The sequence below is a fragment of the Rhinoraja longicauda genome, chromosome 2 (genome assembly GCF_053455715.1).
Source record: "Rhinoraja longicauda isolate Sanriku21f chromosome 2, sRhiLon1.1, whole genome shotgun sequence".
Taxonomy (NCBI): domain Eukaryota; kingdom Metazoa; phylum Chordata; class Chondrichthyes; order Rajiformes; family Arhynchobatidae; genus Rhinoraja; species Rhinoraja longicauda.
In genome coordinates this window covers 38,009,522-38,027,929 of record NC_135954.1, presented here as the reverse complement: position 1 = coordinate 38,027,929, position 18,408 = coordinate 38,009,522, and the positions used below count along the sequence as shown (strand labels likewise).

Genomic DNA, 18,408 nt, shown 5'->3' with positions numbered 1-18,408 from the left:
TTTGTGTGCTACTGTATGTTTCATTTTTTCCTTAGTACCTAATCAGATGTACAGCACTTTGGTCAACGTGGGTTGTTTTTAAATGTGCTATACAAATAAAATTGACTTGACTTGACTTGACTAAATTCCATCTGTTCAACAACATTATTTAGTGCTTTATTAATTACTGTATCTCATACCCCTCTGTGATTTACCAAAGTACATCAACTTGGACATTAGGAATAAAATACCATCTGCCATTGTTCCTCCCAGCTGCGCTTCTGATCTATAGCTTGACGTAGCCTTCCACAATCTTGCTTCCTCAACATCCATGACATCACCCTCATCTTCATACATACAAATTATACCTCCTACATTCTTAACCGTTGTTAATAAATACTACAAACAAAGCTCTCAGCACTGAACCCTGAAGTACACTGCTGGTCGGATTCCAATAAGTAAAGCATTTTTCCACTACTACCCTCTGCCTCTTCACCAAGCCAATTTTTGAGTGAATTAGCTAGCTAGTTTTGGATCCCACATGCCTTGGGCTTATTGATCAGCCTGCCATGTGAGACCATGTTGAATATCTTGCTAAAGTCTGCCACCCTGCCCCCAATCTTCTTAGATACATCCTCAAAAATAAATTCATACTAATATCATCACTTTTATATATTCAGTTTTTTGTTTAATGGATTATGGATCCTAAATAACTATGATATAAGCATTGTAACTTACTTTGGCAAATAGAACATTTATTATCTAATGACAAGGTCCCCAGATAACAACTGAGAAAACCTGATCACTTTAAATCTGTTTTTATACACTATTGGTTGAGGAGTAAATGTTGTCCATGACTCCTTTAAGTCCAGGCTCAAAACCTATTTCTACTCCCTAGCGTTTGAGGCCCTCTGAGGGGGTGCTGTGAACTGTTTATGTATGTGCTGTTATGTTTGTGTGCCATTGTATGTTCGTTCTTAGTACCTGAACTGATGTACAGCACTTTGGTCAACGTGGGTTGTTTTTAAATGTGCTATACAAATAAAATTGACTTGACTTGACTGGCTGTATGCCAAATATAGACATGGAAAGCTGTAGTAACTCAGCGAGTCAGATAGCATCTCTGGAAAAAAGGAATAGGTGACATTTCGGGTCAAGACCCTTCTTCAGACTGAGAGTCAGGGGAAAGGGAAACAAGAGATATAGACGGTGATGTAGAGAGATATAGAACAAATGAATGAAAGATATGCAAAAGAGTAATGATGGTAAAGGAAACAGGCCATTGTTAGCTGTTTCTGGTGAGAACGAGTACAGACAATGAGACTCAACAAGATGACTTTGAAGCTGTACGACTTGGGTGGGGGACGGTTGGAGAGAGAGGGAATGCAGAGGTTACTTGATGTTAGAGAAATTAATATCCATACCACTGGGTTTTAAGCTGTCCACGCGAAATATGAGATGCTATTCCTCCAATTTGCATTTGGCCTCACTCTGACATTGGCTGTATGCCATCTTTATTATCAATGAACTACTTTTGTATGCATTGAATAAACATGATATGGTATTCTGCTTACAATACAAGACTTCTTGCACAGTCCAACAATGGCTTCCTACCATTGTTTTAAATTAATCTCAGTTAAAACAAAAATAGCACAAAAGCAGATTGGAGCCTTCGAGCTCAAGGAACCAAAATTTAACCCGTGATCCTGTTTCTGACAGATGTACGTCTGTGTCATGAGAAGGCAGAATCCAGTTTAGCAGTAGGGCTCCAATAAAAACACCTGCTGTCCTAGGCCTCCTCCATTGTCAGAGTGAGGCTAAACGCAAATTGGAGGAACAGCATCTCATTTTTCGCTTGGGCAGCTTACAACTCAGTGCAGTGGTACGAATATTGATTTCTCCAACTTCAAGTAACCTCTCTCCCTCCATTGCTTCTCCACCCAAGTCGTACAAGCTTCTCATTATCAAACTGCTAACAATGGCCTGTTTCATTTACCATCATTACTTTTTTGCATATCTTTCATTCATTTGTTCTATATCTCTCTACTTCACCATCTATATCTCTCGTCTCCCTTTCCCCTGATTCGAATCTGAAGGTCTGGACCCGAAACATCACCCATTCCTTCTCTCCAGAGATGCTGCCTGTCCCGCTGAGTTACTCCAGCATTTTGTTTCTATCACCTGATCACATTCATCTTCTGAGCTCATTGGGCATCGTACACAATGTAACCATTATCCTAACATGATCAGTATGTTTAGCATAGCAGGCGAGGGAAAAAAGAGTAAGGTGTAAACTTGAATTTAGGAATAAGTAAGTCCAAATCAACAGGCCACTCACCACCGTTGTCCACGGTATCTGAGGAATCTTCGTATACACCATGGTGATGTAGAAGATTAAAAAGAAGACTGTGAGCACCCAATAAAAGACAGCCACAAACATCACCCAACCAAAGGCAGAGACGGAGAAGTACTCTGTACTGGCTATTAGTATCCACACCAGCAGTCCAAATACCTGAGGGGAAAAAAAGATGTCCATTTAAAAAACAAATCATTTAGGTACAAGACCTCTGGCTCATTATTACCCTGCCCCTGTCTGGATTTGAGCTGGGTTTAATTTTTTGGTTTTAATTCACTCAGTTACACAATAATATTTATAATTCATTTGATAAAAACAAGAGTCGGAGCTCACAATCCTTCCCAAGAAACGATCATCTTTGATGACCATTTCATGAAATTTCTCTTTACTCTTTTACATTTACTCTTTATATTCCAGGTATAAATAGAGATCTATAATTGTGCTACATTTCCTCATGTCATTTATTTATACCAAACTGCCTATAACCTAATAAGGAAGAATAAAAAGTAACTGAAAAAAAAGAATTAAAGTAATGAATGGCTGTTTTTTAGTATTGACTAGACCAAGTGGACCCGTTGGGCCCATTCCTCGTAGAGGGGGAACAGGGAAGGGGAGAGGGTGTCATCACCGAGTGAGCCCTGGACTCAAAGCCTCTCCTGTATTGGTGTAGCACCCTCAACCACCCCCCACTCAATCCCCCCGTATCCCCCCCTCCTCCCCCACTGACCCACTCCATCCTCCTACCCCACCCCCACTTGATCTCCCCTGCCCCCACCCCCACTCCCCCAGCCCTGCTTCCACCCCCATTCCCCCCTCCCAACCCCTATTCCCCCCTCCCCTGACCCCCACCTCCCTCCCCTCCCCCCACCCCCACTCTCCCCTCCTCCCCACCCCCACTCTCTACTGCCCCCCACTGTCCCCCTTCCCCCACCCCCACTGTTCCATGTACACCGTCCTGTTTCCTGAAGACGATGACTGGTTCCTTCATTTTGCTGGCATTCAGGGAAAGATTGTTGTCTAGACCCCATGATACGAATCTGCTTCCTGTATTCTGTCTTGCCATGATTCGAGATCCAGCCAACTGTCATCTGCAAATTCGTAAACGGAGTTGAAACATATTTTGGCTGTGCCATTAAGAGTATACGAGTAGAGAAAGGGACTGAGAATGTACCTTTGTGCAGCACCAATGATGAGAATTATTGTAGAGGATGTTTTGGTGCCTATCTTTACTGATGTTGGACAATGAGTCAGGAAATTGAAGATCCAGCTGACAGAGGGCTGCCGAGTCCTTGGATCCAGTTCAGAGAAAACTGCTGAGTTGTAGATCCAAAGGTTTGGAGACAAATTTGGTTGGAATTATGGTCATAGAGGCTGAGCTATAGTAAATAAACGGGAATCTGACATAGATGTCCTTGCTATTCAAATGGTCCAAGGATGAGTGTAGAAACACGAAGAGGCACCTGTTGCAAAGTTACACAAATTGCAGTGATTCAAGGCAGTCTGGAAGGTTGGAGTCAAAGTGCACCTTGACCAGTCCCTTGAGGCACTTCATGATAGTGGATATCAGAGCCACCTGACAGTAGTCACTTAGGTATGCTATATTGCCTTTCACCAGGATGAAAGTGGTCCTTCTAAAGCAGATGAGACCCCCAGAATTCAGCTGTGAGAGGTTAAAGATGTCTGTGAATACTCCTGCCATCTGGTCCATGCAGGTTCTGATGACATGGCTGGAGACACCATCTGAGCCAGTTGTTTTTCACAGGTTCACTCTTTGGAAGGCCTATCTGCCATCTGTGACAGTGACAAACAGGGGGCTTTTTCTGGTAGGCTGCCAGTGACTAGTGGAGTTCCGCAAGGATCGGTGCTCAGGCAGCTACTCTTCACATTGTATATTAATGATTTGGACAAGGGGATCGAAGGCTTTGTGGCAAAGTTTGCGGATTATACGAAAATAGGTGGAGGGGCGGTTAGTGTAGAGAAAGCAGAGACTCTGCAGAAGTACTTGGACAGGTTGGGAGAGTGGGCAGAGAAGTGGAGATGGAATATAGTGTAGCAAAGTGTGGAGTCATGCATTTTGGTAGTAGGAATAAAAGCATAGACTTTTTTAAATGGGGTGAGAATCCAGATATCGGAGGTGGAAAGGGACTTTTGGAGTGCTGGTGCAGGATTCCCCAAAAGTTAACCTGCAAGTCAAATCGGTAGTAAAGAAAGCAAACTCAATGCTAGCATTTATTTCAAGAGGGCTTGTATACAAAAACAGGGATGTAATTGAGGCTCTAAGGCGCTGGTAAGGCCGCATTTGGAATATTGTGAGCAATTTTGGGCACCAAATCTGAGGAAGGATGTGCTGGCTCTGGAGAGGGTCCAGAGGAGGTTCACAAGAATGATCCCAGGAATTAGTAGGTTAACCTATGATGAGCGTTTGTCGGCAATGAGCTTGTACTTGCTGGAGTTTATAAGAATGAGGGGGGACTTCATTGAAACATACAGAATAGCGAAAGGCTTGGATAGAGTGGATGTGGAGAGCATGTTTCCACTAGTGGGAGAGTATCGGACTAGAGGTCATAGCCTCAAAATTAAATGCATTCTTCTGGGCAGGAGATGAGGAGAAGTTTCTTCAGTCAGAGGGTGGTGAATCTGTGGAATTCTTTGCCACAGAAGGCTGTGGAGGTCAAGTCAGTGGATATTTTTAAGGCAGAGATAGATTCTTGATTAGCACAGGTGTCAGAGGTTATGGGGAGAAGGCAGGAGAATGGGGTTAGGAGGGAGAGATAAATCAGCCATAATTGAATGGTGGAGTAGACTTGATGGGCCGAATGGCCTAATTCTACTCCTATTCCTTATGACCATGGGTACAGGGCTCCCGGGGCTGTCATGGCAAGTGATGACCAACCTCTATGTTCAAGTCCCTGACTAATGAAGATCAATGTGCCAAAAGCTTTCTGCACAACCCTATCTAGCTACAAAGCCACTTTCAGAGAACTATGTACTTGTACTCCTCTGCTCGATAACACTTCACTGGGCCCTACCATTCACTGTGCCCTGGTTTAACTTCCCAAAATGTAACGTCTTGGGCTTATCTGAATTATACTCAATTTTTCATCCAGAAGGGAGACCCTGTCTGGAACAAGCTGCCAGAAGAAGTTATAGAACCAAATACAATGACAACTTTCAAAAGATATTTGCAACTTACAATAAAGGTGTTTTGTGGAATATGGCCCAAAGGCAGGCAACCAGGATTAATCCAAAATGACAACTTGGTCAGCATGGACAAGTTGGGACAAAGTAGCTAGTAGCTTTATCTACAGATTTGGAAAGTGTGGGCTAAGAAGCTTAACAGAATTGCTGCAGTGTTTTATGTGGATGGCACATACTTGCAGCCACAATGCACTGACAGTGGAGGGAATGAATGCTTAGGGTATTGAGCGGAGTGCTTATAAAGCTACTTTACTCTGGACATGTTGAGCATTGTGAATAACTTAACAGCTGCACTCATCCAGACATGCAGCGTAGTCCATCACATTCCAGTCTGGCATTCTGCTCGTATCATTAATCCTAGTGCAATAAGGAGCATACATGAGCACAGCAGGGATAGGATTTCCCATCTGACTGCTTCCGCAGCAAATGTTTGCAAGCTCTTCAACCACAAGAGAAAACAGTTAACTGTTCTACAATTGGAAGGACTGTAGAACAGAAATCTTAAAACTTATAATCAACAATTGAATAATTAGGGAGATAACATGAACTGCCAGGCCCAGAAGAGTCTCTGGGTACGATTGTAGTAAGCCAAGTATTATTCATTGCATAGAGACAGAAGAGACTGGTATGGTTCCAGAATAAGTCACAATCTGAAACGTTAACTGTCCATTTCCCGCCATATATGTTGCCCAACCTGGCGAGTCCTGCAGCTTATTATTTGTTGTGTGGTAGTTGAACTTCTGTAATTTTTACTTCTTTTTGGAATTAAAAAAAATTATTCTCCTGAATATTGCAAACAGAAGGGTCTTTTATAGTAATTCTGTGAAATTACAATTTCAATCTTGAATAATTTCAAGATTATTTTCTCCCTACTGTAGTACCTTATTCTCCACACTGTGCGTCACTGTAACACATTTTATGAAATAATCTCTGATGTAGCATTCCACCTACAGCCACACCTTCTGTCTGCAACCATGTACTGAAATAGTGAAACCTCTCTAATCAGAAATAGCACTATGACAATATAATTGCAAGGCTATTTAAATCAAGATATTTTGTATCAATTTTGTCCATCAACTTCTCTCCTCTCCATACCAATGCCACATTGCTGAATCTTGATCCTGGCGATGTAACTGTGCAAAATCAGTGGATAAACAGAAGTAGATACGCTGGTGTGCTTTCTTGACCACCACCCCAATAAAGAATATGGATGGCAGGATAGGTTGCTGATGATATGGGTGCCTAGGAACCTGAAGCTGTCGACCATCTCTACAACAGCTCTGTTGATGAGGAACAAGGTTGTGTTCACCTCCTGCTTCCTTAGGTCAACAAGCAACTATTTCAACTTGGGGCAGATTGTTGCCCTGATACCATGACACAAGGTTCTCAATATCTTCTTTGTATTTTGTCACATTGTTGTTGATACAGCCGACAACAGTAATATCAGTCTGAAGAAGGGTCTCGACCCGAAACGTCACCCATTCCTTCTCTCCCGAGATGCTGCCTGACCTGCTGAGTTACTCCAGCATTTTGTGAATAAATCGATTTGTACCAGCATCTGCAGTTATTTTCTTATACAGTAATATAAATCAGTGAATTTAAAAATCAGAAAAATGTTGATACAAGGAACTGCAGATGCAGATTCACAAAAAATCTCAAAGTGCCGGAGTAACTCATCAGACCTAGCAGCATCTTTGAAGAATATGGATACGTGACACTTTGGGTCGAACCATTCTGCAGACTCTTCAGAGATGCTGAGTTACACCAGTACTTTATGTTTTTTTTAATTATAAACCAGCATCTGTAGTTCCGTGTTTCTTCAGGGTTCACTAGCATAGAAGGGTCCCGACCCAAAACATCACCTATCCTTGCTCTCCAGAATTGCTGCCTGACCCGCTGAGATACTCCACCACGATGTACTTTTTAAAATTTAAAGACTAAATATTTTGTTCACTCAGCACCTTTTCGTGTATATTGGAGTCAAAGGCAATCTACAATGAGCATTTAAAGCACTGGTGAAGTACTATCAATGCTGCCTCTGCAAAATTCTCCAAATCAATTGGCCAGACAAGCAGTCCCCATCTTCTCATGCTCCCATCTAGGTGAAAGTTCACAATATAATCAGACAATCCACCCACCCATCCCAATCAGTTCCTGTCCCATCTGTGATCCCACCTGGAGTACATTCGCCACTTCAGACTTGACCCCAGGGAACTCTAAGGATGAGTAACATGCATATAAATTTCAGATAGTTTCAGTAGTTTTCAGTATTTCCTAATTTGGCTCTGTGATGATCACTACTTAGCCTCCAACAATTCACTGCATTTTCAATAAATAGCGTGATCAACACTGGAACGTGAAAGAATCTGGTTTCACAAAAGTCAGCACAAACATAAAAAGGATGTGAAATATGTTCAAAGAATCAGTGACAAACGGAAAAGCAGGAGCAATAGTGGGCTAAATAAAAACTGCCATGGTTTAAGGTTAATGAACCATTGTTTTTTTCTCCCTCCCCTATTCAGGGAAGCAGATGAATCAAGGAACTGCTTACAACAACAACTTCACCATTTATCATCCAACCAATTTTGCCTTTTAACTACATTTAATTTATTTAAATACAGAAACGCAAATTTGTGATGCTTGAAAAAGCCAAGTAAATTTCCACTGGACTAAAACTAATTGAAGTAAATTTTACAGATCACTAACCTTGAAGAATTACATTTACGACAACATTCAAGCCGTAAAAGAACATTGTGTTCAGAAGCTGTGTGCAACTCTTAAGCTTTAGACAATGGTCAGCATTTCAGATCAATGAACAGAATGATCAATGATCAGAGCTGTTGAAGCTTTATTTGTTTTAAGGTGATTTGATTGCAGAGATCTGAAAGGCTCTTTGTACTGTGAATTCTCAGAGTGAAGCGAGGAATTTATTTTGTGGTCAGTAGAGCAACTGTAAGAATCATTTGTAGCAAAGAAGGGTCTTGACCCAAAATGTCACCTATTCCTTTTCTCTAGAGATGCTGCCTGACCCGCTGAGTTACTCCAGCTTTTTGTGTCTATCCCTAGTTTAAATATTGGGTGGTCAATACAAGTTTCAGAACAGGTTTATTATTTATTTTTTTAAAAAGCAACTTAATACGAAGTCACAAAATACTTAATCATTAAATTGTTTGGGGGGGGGGGGGGGGAGATTTGCTTTTAGCTCCTAATCTGTGGATGTTCCAAGGACACCAATATCTATGACAGACTGCAATTTAATTAATCTTCTGCGAGTCTGAACTCCATAGAGGGAGACGACTTCAGGAACAGCCTATACATTACATTTTTCCCCAGATGTTTATTAGACAATAGACAATAGGTGCAGGAGTAGGCCATTCGGCCCTTCGAGCCAGCACCACCATTCAATGTGATCATGGCTGATCATTCTCAATCAGTTATTAAACCATTAGCAGAGTGCTTATGTGAACCAGCAACAGGAACATATGTGTATGGAGGACATATTATTACGGTCACTATTCGCATGGCTCAATTGACATGGACTCTCACATGAATCAACGGCTCAAGGCTTCCAGCTCCATTTCTGATAAACCATTCTGGGTTAACAGTTCCCACGGTACAACAGCTAATAATTGATGCTGATAAATAGGAGCATGATCATTAGAAATTGGCTGATATTTATCAGCATCTATTAAGTATATGACCTGAAAGCAAAAGATAAGTGCATTTACATAATCATGAACTTGAAATAAATCATAATATTCTTCAAAATTGGTTTTCTCTCACAAGGCATTAGCCAGTAGCTAACTGCTATTTCATTAACAGTGATTTGGCATCCAATCATTCTTCTCTGGTTATTTCTTGTGTATCAGACATACCCTGGCAGTTCCAAAGAAGAAAAAGAGCACTGGTGTCAAAGAGGGGTATGGTGGAATAGTCACAGCAGCATGGTAAGGAAGGACTGTATAAATGCCAGGACCAGAAGATAAATTCCTCTCAGCACTCTGAGAATTCATCTCAAGAAACATCTTCAGATCCCTTCAAGCAAAACTGCCTTAAGACAAATAAAGTTTTAACATCTCTGATCATAAATCTTTGATGTTAAGTTTCGCTTTCACAGAGAGTAAATGCCAATTTTCAGTGAAACACACAAGGCATCTTCATCTGCAGACAGGTCGATTGTAATCATGGATTGTATTATCTTTCCACTGACTGGTTAGCACACAAAAGCTTTTCACTGTACCTCAGTACACGTGACAATAAACTAAACTCATCTTCGCACTGAAGTTACAGAAATATTTAGTGCCCATTACTGCCCAGTAGGGCTGGAACCTGGGAAACAGGCTACCCCTGTCTCTACTCACACCAGTGTGCTGTCCATTCACATCAGCTGAGCAGATACAAAATAAGAGCCATCCTGGTTTAATAGTGAAGAGCTCTGCTGGCTTCCTACAGAAGATTATGCTACCGTTGTTATGACAATGGTCTGCAATACAAACTCAGCAGGTATGGGGACTGTTTAGGAAGGAAATACAGAAGATAGACACAAAAAGCTGAAGTAACTCAGCGGGTCAGACAGCATCTCTGGAGAAAAGGAAGAGGTGACGTTTTGGGTTGAGACTCTTCTTCAGACCTCTATATCTCTAGAGATGGATGGGATTGCAAGATACAGCGTGGAAATAGGTCCTTTGGCCCACCAAGTCCTCGGCAACCATCGTCACCCATTCACACTAGTTCTGTGTTATCCCACTTTAGCATCCATTCCTGCACACAAACGGAGATTTACAGAGGCCAATTAACCTACACACCCACATGCCTTTGAGATGAGGGAGGAAACTGGAGAACCCGGAGGAAATCTGCAGTCACAGGGAGGACATACAACCTTCACACAACCAGTATCCAAGGTCAGAATCGAACCTGGGTGTCTGGCGCCGTGAAGCAGCAGCTCTACCGGCTGCACTACTGATTATGCCGCTCCACAGACCTATCCCAGGTTAAGAGAGGAGACTATAGGGGGCTTGATGAGGATCATTGTATCCCTCTAACCACAGAAAAGATCCCAGAGGACTAGAGGGTAGCCAATGTTGTTCCTTTGTTTAACAAGGGAAGTAGAGGTAATCTAGGAAATTAGTCTAGCGAGTCTCCTGTCAATGGTAAGGAAGCTGCTAGAAAGGATTTTTAGGGACAGGATTTACTTGCATTCAGAAGAGATTGTGATAAGTATGGACAAAGCTTGGTTTTGCTCACAGTAAGTCGTATTACACTAACTTGATTGTTTTTTTTTCTTTAAGTGACAAGGGTGATTGATAGGGATAGGGCAATGGATGTTGTCTGCGTGTATTTTAATAAAGCGTTTGATAAATTCCCTCATGACCGGCTGATCAAGAAGATTAACAATCATGGGATCCACGATGACTTGCTCATTCGGATTCAGAAATGGCTGACTTATAGAAGAGGGCTGTAAGTGTTATTCTGGCTGGCAGTCTGTGACCAGTGGTATTCCGCAATAATCTGTGCTGGGACCTCGGCTGTTTGTGATACCTATAAACTACTTCAAAGCAAACATAGATGGTTTGATTAGTAAGTTTGCAGACACCACCAAAATTCCTCACCACAGTGAGGAAGGCCATCAAATGATACAGCAGGATATAGATCGGTTACAAACATGGACGTAGAAACGGCAGATGGGAGTTTAATCCGAGTAAATATGAGGTGTAACACTCTGGGAGGTCGAATATAAGTGGAAACTATACAGTTAATAGCAACCCTTCAGAGCACTAATGTACAGAGGGATATTGGGGTCCAAGTCCACAGCTCCCTGAAAGTGGTAACACAAGTAGATGGAACGGTACAGAAAGCATATGGTATGCTTGCCTTCATCAGTTGTGGCATCAAGTATAGAGTCAGGATATTATGGTACAGTTTTATAAACGTTTAGTTTGACTCTATTTGGAGTATTGTGCGCAGCTCTGGTCATCCCATTACATAATGGATGTGGAAGCTTTAGAGGGTTTACCAGAATGTTGAAACGAGGAACTGCAGATGCTGGTTAGTACACAAAAGGACACAAAGTGCTGGTGTAACTCAGCATATCAGATAGCATCTCTGGAGAACAAGGATAGTTAACGTTTCAAGTCGAGACCCGTCTTCAGAATGTCAGAACAGAACACATTCCTAGGTTCTACCTTTATAAAGGCAAAGGGTAATCAAGGTGAGCCAGGAAAAAAAAATGTTGAAGAATGGGCTTTGCCTGACTGAATCTTTTGAGAGAGTACCTTAGGCCTGAAATGTAAACTTTGATTCTCTATTCACAGCAGTTTTCTGACTGGCTGTGCGTTTCTAGTGCATTCTGTTTTTATAACAAGGACTATCAATGAGGGCAGGGATTTGATATAGTTGGTCTACATGGATTTTAGTAGGGCACCTGACAAGGTTTCACATGACAGATTGATAAAAAAGTGAAAGCAGACATGAATCACCAGTAAGATGGGTTTACAAAAAAAATCTCAGTGGCTAAAAATCAGGGGAAATAGTTCAGAGACATTGTATGCAGCAGAGTTGCAAACAAGACCCTTGCTCTTCACGATGTGCATAAATGCTTTGGATTTATATGCTGGGCCTGCAATTAAAAAGTTCAAAATGATGCCAACATCATCAGTGAGGAGTTAGTGTAGCAGAAAGCTGGTGGCTAAAGGAAATTATTAAATGTAGCAGTTAGTTCAGCACAAAAGTCACACACACACATAACACCCCCCCCCCCCCCCCCCTCACCCATGACCTTGGTTGCACGAAAAGGTTAGCGACTGGAATGTTATAATTATGAGGTGGTAATGGGTAGGCTGGATTCTTTTTGGGGGGACAGAGAGCAAGGACAGATTATACTGTGGTAGATAAAAATAATTAATTTACTTTTGCAAATAAATCAGTAACTGGAGGGTCATGTTCATTAGTAAAAAGTTTAGTTTAGTTTTAGTTTAGAGATACAGTGCGGAAACAGGCCTTTCAGTCCACCAGGTCCACACTGTCCTGTGATCCCCGTACACTAACACTATCCTACACACTCGGGACTAATTACAACTTTTACTGAAGCCAATAAACCTACACGTCTTTGGAGTGTGTGAGGAAACTGGGGCACCCGAAGAAAGCCCACGCGGCCACAGGGAGAATGGACAAACTCCGCACAGCCAGCACCCAGTAGTCAGGATTGACCCCAGGTCTCTGGAGCTGTAAGGCAGCAACTCTACCACTGTGCCACCCTTCGATTAGAGAGGAATTGGGAACATTTATATCACACAATGAATATTGGAGGTCTAGAACTCATTGTGCAAAAGGGTGAAGGAGGCAGAAATCAACCCTTGACACATAAGCCACTCATGTAACACAATGGTAATACTCTCCAAAATGGGTTTTGGGGAGGGAATCGACAATTGGCCACCACTGCTTCTCATAGAGAATCCTAATTAATGGGGGGGGGGGGGGGGGAATAAAGTTTCCTGATCAAATTCAAAATCAGGTAATATGCTTCCTCTTCTCTACTTGTACTGAGCCTTTTGCCGATCCCATCAGGAATGATGGAGCCAAGAGAGGAACAATGATCTCATGTAGCAGTGGTGCTACGGTCAAAGCCTCCCTGTGCAAGCATGACATTGTCGTCTTCTACCAATATCTACTGTTGAATCAAGGAGTACTGCGAGCGGCTTGAAGTCAGCTCAGGGGCACAGGAATTCTGACTCCACTAACCTAGGCCTAGAACGGGTGTCAGAGGTTATGGGGAGAAAGCAGGAGAATGGGGTTAGGAGGGAGAGATAGATCAGCCATGATTGAATGGCAGACTCGATTCGACGGCCACTTGACCTAATTCTGCTCCTGTTACTTAAGATCTTATGAACCTGGATACACAAACAGTAGTATCCACAGTGTTGCAAATGATGAGTCTGTCATGGCATCCGTCTCTCGTACAAACGTTTGAGTAGAAGCACACCTTTGGTCCACAATTCAATGTTGGATGGTTCTCCAAGCAAAGTCATTTGTCAAACTGTCAAAGTCATTTGTTAAAAACTTTAATCACTAAAGATTTCAAATTAGCACGATGGTCTTTTTTGAGCTAATGCTGAGAATGGTCCTTCTATCAGATCCTTCATGTGTGGCCAGTGTGAGTGCTGGCCTCTTGGCAACTGCACTATCAATTGGAACCTCATCCATCCCCTTGTGGAACGTGAATTTGCCAAGGAGACCTGGAAAGAGATGCTTGGGCTTTGTGTTGTACAGAGCAGCCTGTCCAGCACCACATAAGTTTCAGAGCACAACAGGCTGTTTCCACAGTCCACACCCAGATAAACAAACAATTATCTTGTGGGTGATATGCTTAATCTGCCGGGTGGCACTTCGATGGAGGCCTCGCCTGCAGTCTATCTGTCCCTTTCGTCTTTTTTTGTTATTTTTAGTGAGTTTTAAAAGTATTCGTTAATGTTCTCTGGTTTGTTTTATGTGGGGGGGTGGGCAGAGGGGTCGGGGGAAACTTTTTCTCAATCTCTTACCTTGCCGGAGATGCGATTGTTTTCCGGATCGTATCTCCGGTCACTCTGCTGCCTAACATTCGGAGCTGGAGGCCTTTCTCGGGACTGACTTTGAGACCTCACAGCGGGGCGTGGACTTACCATCAGAGCGTATGATCCCTTGCCTGGGATCGGCGCTCCAACTGCGGCCCGCGGACTTTAACATCAAGGAGCTTACAGTCTCTGGTTGAGACCTACAACGGGAAGCTCCAAAAGTTGCACGACGTTTGACTAGCCCTGACCCGGGGTCAGATTGCCCGACATGAGGGAACTGAGATTCCCCCCCCCCCCCCCGCGATGCAGGAGCTTGATCGCCCCGAAGAGGAAGGTCCACCGCCGGCTACAGGAGTAAGAACGTCCTGTCAACCGAAGGTTAGAGCCCCCAACTGCTGGAGGACAAAGGAGGGAGAGACTGAACTTTTTTTTCACCTTCCATCACAGTGAGGAAAGTGGAGGAGCCACTGTGGTGGATGTTTATGTTAAAATGTATTTTGTTTTCTGTTGCTTTTTATTGGTATGATTGTATGGCAAATGAAATTCCTATGTTGCAAAACATACTTGGCTAATAAAGTATGATTATGATTAGCCTGTATATGTTTTCCACCACCAAAGTGTTACAGTTCTCAGAAAGTACCATTCTGTAAGAATTGAAGTTATGCTGATACAAATGCAAATCTTGCATGTAACTAGAATGTCTTCTCTGTGAACGTACTATTGTATTTGAAAATGTTATGAACATTTTGAAAACAATGTATTCCTTCATTTGTTTTATTAAAACTATAAATGCAAAGCAGCATATGGTGCCATGCATAGACTCTCATAGACTTTCACAGTTATGAAAGTGTTGGGATATATAATCTGTTGTATGCATCTTTTTTCAATATTTGTCATGATGTATTGGATTGCATAAAGAATACATTCTCAATTGGCTAGGAATGACGCAATTAATTGCTCATTTATTAAAATTATACCCTTTCCGGGGCCTGTTGGCACAACAGCTACGTAAATGGCCAGGCTTCGCAATAATAATGTTGAAGTCAATTCTGCACATCTTTCCTACTAATTTGGGTTAATGTTTAATAGATTGTAAAAGTTACACAGCTGTGATGGAAAAAATACTGCTTAGCAACTGAATATTAATGGGCCATCTATAGTTCAGTTCAGTGCAAAATTCAGTTCACGCCAGCTAATTGCAAAGTTCAAACACTATTTCCATGTTTTAACGTGGCAGTGTCTTCTCCGGTGCTCTCAACTGTTCCTCATTAAAGACAATTACTGGGAATTGTTAATATTGTTTCCGTACTTGTGCATTAGGCATGCTGACAGCAAATATGTACACAATACCCAACTTCTACATAAAACTGCATGCTAGGGTGCTCAGATAACTTGGTTAACAGTATCAATAACAGGTTAACTCATCCAGGCCCAGTATTCACCAAGTTAACTGACATTAACAATTTATTTTACTTCCACTGGCTGTGGAAGTAAAAGGGAGTACAGAGAAAGGGATCGGTTGACAAACTCAATGAGATTAATCAGCCTGATACACTTAACGGGGAGAGGAGTCCAAGAGCAGCTAAAGCACTGTATGCCAGCAAATTGTTTGACATTTCAGGGAAGACGAACTAAGCAAGGAAAATTAGAACACAAAAAATAGAAACAAGAGTAGGTCACCAAGACCTTCAAGCCTGCCCTTCCATTCAATATGACCATGGACAATCTACTCGCACATCTTCTGTACCAGTTCCCCAAAATCTTTAATTTTTCATTCAAATATCCTCCTTAAATAAATCTATCTATCTTGAGCAGAAACAAGGACAGGCATGTTGTTTAAGTAAATACAAAGTGCTAGAGGAACTCAGCGGGTCAGGCAGCATCTGTAGAGGGAATGGACGGTCGATGTTTCGGGTCGGAATCCATAACGTCACTTATTCAATCATCCAATGCTGCCTGACCCGCTGAGTTCCTCCAGCACTTTATGTTTTGTTCAATATTCCATCATCTTGAACAAGACCTCATTTTGGGTATGTGAATGACATGGCCTGCCCAGAGAGTTGACTGAGGAAAAACTACAGATGTTGGACAAGAATTGACATTGGTTCACCTATCCTTCCAGTGAATTTAGAGGTTTGCAAAGACCTGCCCTGGTGATATTTTGTAGTGCCTTGAGGTTTCTGCTAGAGATAGTCCAAGTCTCCAAAGCACGAAGGAGGAAGGGATCACACCTGCTCCATTGGCCATAGGTTTCGATCAACAAATATCCTCTGTAATAATACATACATAAATATTGGGCTGGATTATCGATGGTGGCACAGTAGCGCGGTGGTAGAGTTGCTGCCTTACAGCGCTTTCAGTGCCAGAGACCCTGGTTCGATCCAGACAGTGGGTGCTGTCTGTAAGGAGTTTGCACTTTCTCCCCATGACCGCGTGGGTTTTCTCAGAGATCTTCTATTTCCTCTCACATTCCAAAGACGTACAGGTTTGTAGGTTAATTGGCGTTCTATATTTAAATTGTTTTAATTGTCCCTAGTGTGCAGGGATCACTGGACGGTGCGGGCTCGGTGGGCCGAAGGGCCTGTTTCCGCGCTGCATCTCTAAAGCAAACTACCCAACCCACTGACAAAGTAATTACTGATGTTTTTCTCATCAGGTAGGGAAAAGGTTGAACCGAGGAAATCACTCAACCACTTGGTGCCTTCCACTCTCAGCGTCACTAATTGAGGAAGGGTCTTCTGGTGTTTCACATCATGGGAGACATACACCAGCAGTGATATAGGTTCCACTGAATTTGTTTTGTGCATTTAAGTTGCACAGGATGTCGAGAGGCCCTGCTTCAAGCCTGCAAATTGATGATAATTCACATCATTCTGTAATGATGTCCTGTAAACTTGTACTCCTATCTCTGTCTATCCTACTGCATACAATGTGGTGACTGCACATCTCACCAGACAAAGTCATCAATTGATGATCACAGGAACAAAAAAAAAGAATTGCTTCAATGCCTTTGAGACAACTGCAGTGTACAGCTGGCCAGGATTATGAAGGGCTTTTGGTTATTGCCAGTCCATTAATCATCACTGTATAAAACCTCCACGGTTGCCTGAAAAATGTTTCTTATTAATGAAGTGCATTTGCGAAAGTTATTGTTTAGTTTTATTATAACTTTGAACGAGTTTTAAATGTTGTTCACATTGAACAGATGTCCTCTGCTGCAACTCCCTTATATCCTATTGCCATCAAATGGTTGGCCAAATTACAACCCCACCCGTCTTTACCTGTGTTGCTAACATACAGCACATAAAATGAACAAATTATACCTTCAGCATTATTCATTATCTTTGGAGATTTCAGAGGAATATTGAAAATCATGCTGTTTGTAGGCTGGGAGTAATGGAGATAAGGAGAGGCAAGGCCAAGAGTCAGCCCCATGGCACTTCAGATAGTTGAAAATATGCCCAATAAGAAGCCAAGAGAAAGGATGAAAAATAGGCCATTTGGCCCTTCCAATCTGTGCTGTTATTCATTAAGATCATGGCTGAACATCAACTGCCATTCTCCTTGACTCTCCCCATATCCCTTAATATGCAGAAATATATCATTAAATGAAATCAATTAATGCAGGGTAGAAAAGTGAGGAATCACTACTCTCTCTGTGAAGAAATCTCTTCTCATCTCAGCTCTAACTAGCCCACAACTTATTCTGAGGCTGTGACCTCTATTCTCAAATCATCAGCAAGGGGAAGTACATTCCCTTCTTCCAGCTCTGTACAATTTCTGCAAGTTTGAAATTACATCCCTCATTCTCAATCCAGAGAAAGGAGCCCTAGTCCACTCAGCTTCTCTTTGTAGGACAAACCTGCCATCTCTGGAACCAGTCCAGTGAACATCACTCCTGGAACAGAAGTTCAAAATCAAGATGTGTAGGAAGGAACTCCAGATGCTGATTTACACCGAAGGTAAACACAAAATGCTGGAGTACTCAGCGGGACAGGCAGCATCTCTGGAGAGAAGGAATGGGTGACACCACCCATTCCTTCTCTCCAGAGATGCTGCCTGTCCCGTTGAGTTACTCCAGCATTTTGTGTTTACCTTCGGTGCAAAATCATGATGACCATGCACAGCTAAATTGGGTAGGCAAATATTTCAGCGTCCACAATTCCGCAGGTACAAGGAGGAGTTTATGCTCCTGCAACTGTTTATTGGCACAAATAAAGAGCTAGAGATTGGGCAGGACTTACAGTGCCCTCCATAATGTTTGGGACAAGGACCCCTCATTTATATGCCTTGGTACTCCACAATTTGAGATTTGTAATAGAAAAAAAA

General features: G+C 42.3%; 1 protein-coding gene across 1 annotated transcript in view; it reads right to left on the bottom strand.

Annotated features, from left to right (window-relative positions):
- The window catches only part of cmtm8b (CKLF-like MARVEL transmembrane domain containing 8b), a 40,222-nt gene that overhangs the window by 4,619 nt on the left and 17,195 nt on the right, over positions 1–18,408 (bottom strand). The window contains exon 2 of the mRNA XM_078427842.1: positions 2,318–2,491. Within this exon, the coding sequence (XP_078283968.1) occupies positions 2,318–2,491 (174 nt within the window). The remainder of the gene's footprint in view (positions 1–2,317; positions 2,492–18,408) is intronic.